The sequence below is a fragment of the Manacus vitellinus genome, unplaced genomic scaffold (assembly GCF_001715985.3).
Source record: "Manacus vitellinus isolate BGI_N305 unplaced genomic scaffold, ASM171598v3 scaffold_64_pilon, whole genome shotgun sequence".
Classification (NCBI taxonomy): domain Eukaryota; kingdom Metazoa; phylum Chordata; class Aves; order Passeriformes; family Pipridae; genus Manacus; species Manacus vitellinus.
In genome coordinates this window covers 2559682-2569257 of record NW_021940718.1, presented here as the reverse complement: position 1 = coordinate 2569257, position 9576 = coordinate 2559682, and the positions used below count along the sequence as shown (strand labels likewise).

Here is a 9576-nt window from a genome sequence, read left to right as displayed (position 1 = left end):
ACCCCTCCATCAGCAATCCCGAGCCCCCAGAGCTCTGCAGCACCAGAAATAGTTTGTTAGGCAGACGATGCGGGGATGGGAGTGAAACCTAATTAATTAGAAGAGATGCTTGGAAAGACTGATATTCCCAGGAAATGGTGCTCCCTCTCGGGCCCAGGGTTACCTGGGCTTCAAACTGGGGCAGGGCAGGAATGGAAGGCACTTGGGTTCACCCTGAACCAACCTGGAGCTGAGGCTGCCCCTCGGCTTGGGGTCCTCACGACTGTGCTGCTGCCCATGGAATGTGAGCAGGGTGTGAGAGGGAGAACTGCAGAGCAAACCCTGCAGAAACCAACCCTGCACTGCTGTTAAAGACATGCAGAGACCAAAATCTAAAACCCTCTCCAACTCCCTGACAGGAGGGGGGAGCTGGGGGGGGCTCGGGCTCTGCTCCCAGGGAACAAGGGATAGAACAAGGGGAAACAGCCTCCAGCTGTGCCAGGGGAGGATTGGATTGGATATTAGGGAAATTCCTTTATGGAGGGGGTTGTGCCGCCCAGGGCGGCGGTGGAGTCACCATCCCGGGGGGGATTTAGCAGCCGAATGGATGTGGCACTTGAGGTCACGGTCTGGTGGGGAACACGGTGGTGGTGCTTGGACTCGGCGATCTTCGAGGTGATTCATCCCCTGAGCACAGGACACCTTTCCCCCTTCAGAAGGTACCCAGGGAGCCACTGGTGTGTAGCAGATGTTTTCAGAGGACCCATCACACTCCCGGCCTTCTCCCTTGTTGCTTCTCCTGCCTCTCCTCCTTACTGTGCAACCATTCCCTTTCCTATTTTCAGAGCCGTTTACTGGGAAGGCGAAATGTTAAAATGGAGATTCTGGTTTCATCCTGAGGTCTTGTAGGACCTTTCCTTTCCTCAGAATATTCTCTCTCCCCTCTCCCGTCACCTGTGTGAAACTGTCCTGGTTTTGTCTTGCAGGAGCTGTTTGTTGAAACCATAGCCAAAGATGCTTATGTGTACGCCCAGCAAGGAAAAAGGAAAACTCTGCAGAGAAAAGACCTTGGTATGAGAGCATGTTCTGTGCTGGCCTTAAACCTCTGGGTTACTGGGATTTTTCCACCTGTCCCAGAGTGCTGAAATAACCGTAGGTGCTTCTCTTTCTTTCTCTGAAGATGGGAGAGAAAAACTTCTCTTATGCTAAATAGTACACTAATAATTTCACACACCAGCTCTAAAACAAGTAAACCTTTTTGAAGTTGGTCACTCTGCTGTGATGTAATTTCAGATGCTGCTGTTAGATGCAAATAAGGGGGTGGTTTATCTATGGTAATTGTTCTCAATTTGCTTTGCAGATAATGCCATTGAAGCTATCGACGAATTTGCTTTTTTGGAAGGTGAGTTTCTACTTGGTTTCACTTGGTTTCAGTGTTTTTTATGGTCACCACTGTGGGAGAGAAAGAACTGAATCATTTGCAAAGCTCTCTTTGTCCACATCTTCAGTAATTCACATAGTGTAGGTTGTTGTGCCCCTCTGAGCAGTGGAACAGCTCAAGTGGGCCCTGAGGCACATGCAATACTTTTTGTCTGAGTTTGGGCTTACTCATGTGTGGTTTGCTTAAACTTTAGGGTTACTGCATGTTGCTTTGGCAGCTTGTAAACAGGTTTCATTTGTTCACAGAACTGAACTTCTGATCCCTGAGACTGTAATGTGTTTTTTCATTTTCAGGTACTTTGGACTGAGCTGAACAGAGATTGAACTCCCTGGAGAAAGAGACTGCAGAGATGGTGTGAGATGGAAAACAGGATGCTGAGAGTTCAAAAATGATTCCTGGAATTGAAACACTGAAATGGCAACCATGATATTTTGTATAAAGTTGAAGTTATTGTAAGCTCTTTATTTAAAATGCATATTTTTCCATAACTATTTTGTATGTCACTTCCCCCTGCCCTGCAGCTGCTCTCTGTTCTGGCCAGGTTACACAGCAGTTACTCTGTTCTGGTCTCTCTGGGTGCTCTGCAGCACCACAGAGCTGTGAGCAGAGAGTGGCTCAGCTCAGGTGCCCAGGCACAGGGAATTTTTTTTAATGGAAATGTGGGTTTTGTTATATATGTTTGTCTCTTAACACAATTAAATTTTTATTTTTTTGTTGTTGTTGAGCATCTGTGCTGATTTCTGGGCTGGGCTGGAGGGGATGAGGTTCCTGTAGCCTGGTGGTAAATGGTGTGTTTTTGGCAGGATGCACTTTGGTTTTGCTAATTGTTTCCTCGAGGCATCTGTCCCAGAGGAGCCCAGCTGGCCTCCAGGAACTGGGGATGAGCTCCAAGGAGACTCAGCTTGTTCTGGGGGCTGTGCAGCTTCTGTGTCTGTGATTGCTGCACCTGCAAGTGACTGTAGCCAGGAAAAACCCAGCCCCTAGACCCCCATTTTGAATGCCAGAGCAGTATCCGATGTGTTACTTGTGTGCTCTCACTCCTCAGTCTGGCAAAACCATTTTCCCTGGGAGCAGGATCTGTCCCCTGCCACGTGCCCTTGGCCAAGTGGGTGTGGAGATCCCGAGGATGCATGAGGAGCCTCGTGCATCCTGTATTCAGGAATCTGCTGCCCTCGGCCAGATCCATCAGACATCTCAGAGAGTCCCTGACAGCACAGGGGTGCCAGCAGTGCCTGCTTCCAGGGCTCTAGTGCCTTCCTACTTGGACTTAACTGGTGCTTTCCTACATGGATTTAGCAGCTAGGAAGAGAGATGCCTCCTCCTGGTTGCAGGGCTCAGTCCCACTGACCACAGACACAACTGGAGCCCCAGGCAGCTCCTCGTGGCTGTGGGAAACACTCTGCCAGTGCTGATGTGGGGAGTCCTTTGTCCAAGCACCAGCTCTGACTCCATTTGGTGAAGGGAGGGGCAGAGGAGGGTTGTCCCCAGATAAAACCATTGAATGGGATGAGGGAGGATGAAGGATGCATGTTCCTTTCAAGTGAGAGGATTTGAGAGCGGCTCCCAGTCGCCACAAACTTAATTAGTTTGGAAGTGGTGGTAACAACAAAGACCCCCAAGGGAGCTTCTCCAGGCTGGCAGCAAATCCAGTGGCTCTCAAGAAGCACTTTGAAGTTTTGCTGGGAGCCTGATCCCAGCCTGGTCATCCCAGCTGGGAGTGTGGTCCTGATCATGGGTGAGGGGTGCTCGTCGCCCAGGCCGCTGAGGTGTTTGTTCAGATCACAATCTGGGGACATTTGCTGGGATATGCAAGTCCATTTGGCTCAGAGCTGTTCACCTTCTCACCTGCCAGGGAGGGCAGGTATAAGTGTCAGAGGTACTGGAGACCTTCCTGTGCTTCCCAGGGTGCAGCATGCAGGACCCACGAGCTGTGCTCTTCCTTGCAGGGCTCTTGCAGGCTCCTGTCTTTGCCAGTAAGTTCCTTTTTCCTTCTCTTTGTCCTTGGCACTGCTTTGACCTCTGGCAGGGGAGAGCAGAGGGGGGGTGGTGTGGGACTGGGCATGGGCTGCCTGCACTGGGCAAACAGTTTGGAGTTTGTGTCAGGGGAATCTGGGGAGGGTTTAGTGCTTTGTGCTGTGGGAGGCAACTCCTTACTGAGCTCACCTTGCAGTAATGTGAAAGTAGAAGAGAGCAGGGGACTGATGTCCTGAGACAAACAGTGCCAAACAGAGCACTTGGAGCAACTAAACAGGGGGTTCAGCCCAACCAGTCAGGGTTGAGCTGCCAGATGTGTCATGTCCATCTATAACTAAATCTGTTCCTCATGCTGGAGCTGTTTGGTTCAGGATGGTGGGTGGATGGGCACTCAGTGCCTTCTCCCAGCTCGGGCAGGAAAGGTGGGGAGTTGTAACCGGGGTGATGCTGAGCTCGGGGTTTGTGACCGCAGGCACCGGAGCTGTGGGCAGAGCAGAGGAGCAAAGGAACCTGTTTGCAGAGAGGGGCTGCTGCAGGAGGCAGAGCCATTTCCTCCACGTTGGGCATGGTGAGTTCACAGAATCACAGAATCCAAGAGTGCTTTGGATTGGAAGGGACCTTGAACCCCATCTCGTTCCAACCCTGCCGTGGGCAGGGACACCTTCCACTAGCCCAGGTTGCTCCAAGCCCCGTCCAGCCTGGCCTTGGACACTTCCAGGGATGGGGCAGCCACAGCTGCTCTGAGTTCACCTGCAAGAAACTGGGATCCTTGATGCTTCCCCACTCATGTCCTGCCCATCTCTTGGCTGTTTATGCTGAAATTTTCCAAGTGACTTTTCCCTCAGGGGATTGAGGCCAGACATGTGCTGGGGACCTGTTGCCCAGATAATCTAACACTTAAAACATCTTCTGTAGCACAGGAACTGGTGAGTAGCCTGGCCCCTGGGTCTGTCCATCTGTGTGAAGGAGCTCAGTTCCCTGGACCTGTGCTGCAGTGTGGTTGATTCTGTGTTTGAATTCCCTGTTTGCTTGTTTATTGCTGCGTAAGTTCAGGACTACTGCAGACTTTTCCTTCCCAGGATTGATGTGGAAAGGGCTGTCAGCAGGACAACAGGCTGTCCTGAGAAAGTTGAGGAAGCTGAAAGTAGCTGCATTTGTTCACCAGGCAAAAAGTCTGAGGCCTTCAGGAGCAGCCTGTCCCCAGTTCCCCTTGCAGTGGCTGTAAGACCACATGAAATGAGCTTGAACTGTGAAAATGGCTTGAGAATCTGAGTTTTCCTGGGGTTTTTCAGTGCACTTGTACAAATTTAACGTTTAGTGTTTGCCAAATACCAGGTTCTTGTGTACAGTAGGAATGATAAAATTACCATATCCAAATTAAGAGCTGTCACAGGCAGTGACAGCTTGTCAGCTCCAGAGGCAACAACTTCAGATGAGCAAATAATGATGGAAATAGCAAAAAATTGATAAAATATCGGCCTAAAAATAATAAGCACAGCTTGTATGGCAGCAGGGCAGGGAGAGCAGGGGTTAACTGTGTCTTCAGCTGGTACAGTGTGCTTTGCCAAGTGCCCAGCTGTCTGCACCCTGCTGTGGGTGAAGAGCATCCACAGGCATCACTGCTGGAATGGCTGATAAGATGGGAATTGCTGCCTGGCTTGTTGCTCATTCCTTCCCTGGGCAAAGGAACCCTCAGGCAGCAGCAGCTGTACCCCGAGTGTGACTTCAAATGTCCCTTCCTGTTTCCTGGTGCCCCGGAGCCAGTGCTGGGGACACTGAAAACCAGTTTTTAAATCAGTGCAAAACTTAAAGTTTTGCAGCACACACTGGGTCTGTGACTCCAGCAGGTTAAAGCAAATGTTTTACAGTGGTGTTGGACTTACCGACGGGCACTTTTAATACCAGTTTCCTTCCCTGTTATCTGATGAAACAAGGATTTACGTTAGTAAGCCTTTTAGTATGGCTGAGCATTCCCTTTTCCCTTTAATAATCAATGTATTCACTTGTTCTCACCCCATCCCTCATGTTCTCACCACAGAAAGTAAAACCTGTGGTTTCCTAGTGACATTTTAGTTTTGTTAGCTTTAGTCTTTGTCCACTGACCAGTCTAATAGGAGATGTTTTCCTCTGGTCTGCAAACACTGTGACTGCAGTGAATTCCCACCTGTGCTCAGGCTGAGGGAATCTCTCTGTCTCAGGGAGAATTCCCAGGAGTGGGTCATGTCTTTGTGTTAGTGTCTGTGTGGTGCTCGGCCCTTCTCTGAGCTTGGGCCTCCCCAGCACCTCAGGGGATGGGTGGGTTAGGGTTAGTGTTAGGGTTAGGGTTAGGGTTAGGGTGAGGAGTCAGTGGTGACCCTCTGGAGGCTCCTGTTCCTCAGATGTCTCCGGCAGTCCCGTCAGCGTGGACGTCGGGAAGTGCCGCTCCAGCTGCCCCTCCCAGCGGATCAGCCCCCTCCACCCCGGCCTCCCAGGGCTCTTCAGGTACTCCTCCATGCTCGACTTCCTAAGGAGCAAGAAGGTGAGAACAGCGTGTTTGTGTCCCTGCAGGAGCTCTTGGGGGTGGGTGAGGGTCATGTGCTGGTGTCTGGGGTTGTGGTTTTGTCATTTTTTTTAAAAAACACCTGTTTTTTGGCTTCTGAAATACCTGTCATTGAGCCTCTCATCCTCCCCTGGCCACAAGCAGTGGCCTGTGCAGGTGAGAAAGTTGAAATTGCTCCAGCAGTGCTGGATACCTCGGGCAGAGGAAGGGCTGTGGCTCAGCCAAGGGGCCCAGCTGGCCCCAGGCAGCATCCAAGTGCATTCCTGGCCACCCCAGCACAGCAGCCAGAGCAGCTCTTTCAGCCACTTCTGTACCTGAGAGCCACTGTCCCACATCTGCAGGGGTCAGAGGCCTTTTCCTGCCTCTTTGTGCAAAAATGGCAGGACATGTGATTTCATTATGAACACCTTGCCGTGGAGATGCTTGTGTCATTCCCATATCATTGTGCCACGTGTCACTCCCAGGAGGGACTCAAAGGAGCCTGTGCATTTAGGGCCATGGCTGTGCATGGGCTGTGGTGCTCTCCTTGTCCCAGGAGAGCTGACATTGCCTAAAGTCCCATCTCCACCAGCATAACAGACCCTGGAGAGGGACTGAAACAAGCTCTGTGGGTGCTCCCATGAAAAATCTCGTTACCATTTGTCCCACTGCCGTGAACACCCTGACACTGCTGGTGCAGCATCCTCCAGGCAGGTAGGGAGAGAGAGAGAGGGGTAAACGCTGAGCCAGCTCCAGGTCGGGGGGGGGGTGTGCTGTGTCGGGGAGCTGATGCTGGAGGTTGTTCTCTGTGTCCCCCGGCCCTGCAGGTCCGGCGCCCCGAGGTGCCGTGGCCGGGAGCGCCCCGTTCGTGCCCCGCGGGGTCGTGCTGCGAGCCGGCCCGGCTGCACGTGGAGCGGCTCCTGCTCCTGCAGGGCGCTCGGGAGGTGGAGGTGGTCGATGGATGCCACTGCAGCACCTGCCCCGAGGAATGTCTGCGGCTCCCGGCGCTGAAAACCTTCTTCCCAGACTCTCCCTGGGAGGTCACGGTCGACGTGGGGAAATGCTCCGATCCAGCCTACAGTGCAGGTATGAACGGGGGAGAGCTCCCCTCCCTCCCTCCCTCCCTCTGGGAATGTGGGGATGAGCCCTCCTGTGGGACCAGCACCGATGGCTGGGCTCAGGGCCTGGGCTGCAGCCTCTGCCTCTGTGGGGATTGGGATTGTGGTTTGGGTTTCCTGTTGCTGGGCCCTTACAGTGCAGCTCTGCAGGCACAGAGGTGATTCTCTGCCCCGTGTCTGGGGTGAGGAGGGGAATACAACCACCCTGTGTACAGGAAAGTGTCCTCTAGCCAGAGAGCCTCCCCCCAGGCTGGGGGGAACTCGAGGGTCTCCACTCCAACCCTCCCACTCAAAGCAAGGAAACCAACGTGATGATGAAATCTCTGCTGGAAACAGACCCCTGGAAAATGGAGTTTCCTTCCCGACAGTCTGAAGCACCCTTCCAGCACCAGTGAACTACACTGATGGTTCAAAAATCGCTCAGAAATGGAAACTCCAAACGAAATCATTCCAGATGGGGTCAAAACCTCCCACTGGGATAAAGCTGAACTGGTTCATTGTGAACTGGGGAGCTGGCTGGTGAGTTCACTCATAAAATAACCCAAGACACTTCAGTGGACACGAACTGATCGTATTTTATCAGAATGGAAAGTCGCGTTGAAGTGATTTTCCGCAACTGTTGGACAAATTCCATTCTCCTGGAATTCGCTGATGTCATTTTTTTGGTATTTCTGCTTCTAAGCCCGTCCCGTTCAAACCTCCCGGCAGCGGCTGTGGCAGGGCTGTGCCTCCACCACTAGAGAGGGACAGAGACCGCGGGAACCCTGAAGGGACTTGGAGAGCCGAGCAGGGGTCTGGGAATTCATTCCATCGCCCTGTGAGGTGGAGGGGCTGGGGGTGGGCGGCGGAGCCCCCCCGAGGGCTCTGCCTGGGGCCGGGTCCCCTCCTGCGGGTCACAGAATCATAGAATCATAGAATCGATTGGGTTGGAAAAGACCTCCGAGATCATCGAGTCCAACCCTTGGTCCAAATCCAGTCCATTTACTAGATCATGGCACTCAGTGCCACACGTCCAATCTGCGTTTAAAAATCTCCAGGGATGGTGAATCCACCACCTCTCTGGGCAACCCATTCCAATGCCTGATCACTCTCTCTGTAAAGAATTTTCTCCTGATATCCAACTTAAATTTCCCCTGGCGGAGCTTAAGCCCGTGCCCCCCTTGTCCTATTGCTGAGTGCCTGAGAGAAGAGACCAACCCCCCCCTGGCTAGAACTTCCCTTCAGGTACTTATAGCCTGGGTCTGCCCAGGCAGCAGCAGCTGCTTGGTTATCCAGCTGCAAGTGGAAAAGGCAATTAGGCAGCGTGAAGTGGTTTCTTCCAGAGGTGGGAGAATCAGCATTTACTTCCCAGACGTGAGAGTGGATGATGCTGGACGATGCTATTGCCCCGCGGGGGCTCATGGAGCAGGGAGGGGGGAGTCTCATTCAGCGATAACGGCTCAGGGCTGGCAAATGTGAACTCGACGGCAGCTTTGCCTCTGCCCTAGGGCAGGTCCCTGCACTTTCCTTCTGGATTTTCTCCTCCAAGATCAGGCTGACACTTTCAGTGTCGTTGTAAAGACCGGAAATGGTAAAGAGAAATGGGGTGGAGGGGGAGAGGGAGGCTGGAGAAGGACGTTAAAATCTCACCCAGAAATACTGACTTCCAAAAATCTGTTGTCATTCTGTGTCCCGTTCTTAAGGCATCCCAAAGACCATTGCTATCAGAAATCACTTTTCCCTCCCCGAAAAAGCAGCTCCATCCTGGAACAAAGAAATCTCCTCCAGCAGCTGCTGAAGTAGCTGGGAGGGGGCAGGAAACTCTCAACCCGTTCAAAACCAGGAGCCAAAAACAAACCCTGAAGGACACACACCCAAGGGCTGGGACAGGGCAGGACCAGGTCCTAGTTAGAGCACAAACCCAGTTAACCATCAGTTCAGCTCAGCAGCCTTCTCCCCCTCCTCTAGCTCATGCAATGGAGATTTTAACCCTAATTTACTTGGTGAGGAGAGATAAGCCTGGAGATTTAGCAGATAAACTGTTTCTTTCTGTGCAGAAAGAAACAGTGCTCAAACTGATCCAGGCAGGACAATTTGCCTGGATTTGTGCCTCTGCCCTTCCAGCTGGACATAGTTACTGCTGGAGGAGCCCCTGTCCCTCCTCTCCAGTTGCTGAGCCCCTGCTTGGCCATCAGGACCTGCCACAGGTCCCAGCTTGGCAGTGACACAGCAGCAAGGATGTGACTGTGCCCACCCAAAACCTCCCCACCCTCTCTGCAGTCAGGCTGGGAATGTCAAATCCAAACAGAGCTGCTTTGTGCCCTGGAATTTTTCACTGGCTTAAAGCTTGAACAGGGAAAGAAAAGGCAAAGCAGGACTTGGTCTTGTGCCCCCAGAGCTGGGGCCATCACCTGCCTCCCCCTTCCTGCCCTCTGCTACCAGCCTTCCTCCATCCCACACCCCCAGAATTGGGGCCATCCTCTGCCTTCCCTTCCCTTCCCTTCCCTTCCCTTCCCTTCCCTTCCCTTCCCTTCCCTTCCCTTCCCTTCCCTTCCCTTCCCTTCCCT

General features: G+C 52.6%; 1 protein-coding gene and 1 long non-coding RNA gene across 2 annotated transcripts in view; both read left to right on the top strand.

The window, feature by feature from the left end:
- Positions 1 to 680: 680 nt before the first annotated feature.
- Positions 681 to 2144, top strand: LOC108641482. Its single transcript, XR_001922019.1, has 4 exons — positions 681 to 698; positions 966 to 1050; positions 1340 to 1381; positions 1714 to 2144. It is a non-coding gene; the product is annotated as an uncharacterized LOC108641482 (long non-coding RNA).
- A 1694-nt stretch (positions 2145 to 3838) lies between these two features.
- LOC103758059 overlaps positions 3839 to 9576 on the top strand; it is an 8638-nt gene continuing 2900 nt past the window's right edge. Inside the window, exons 1-3 of the mRNA XM_029963890.1 lie at positions 3839 to 3962; positions 5773 to 5912; positions 6740 to 6998. Coding sequence (XP_029819750.1) covers positions 3839 to 3962; positions 5773 to 5912; positions 6740 to 6998 — 523 coding nt within the window. The remainder of the gene's footprint in view (positions 3963 to 5772; positions 5913 to 6739; positions 6999 to 9576) is intronic.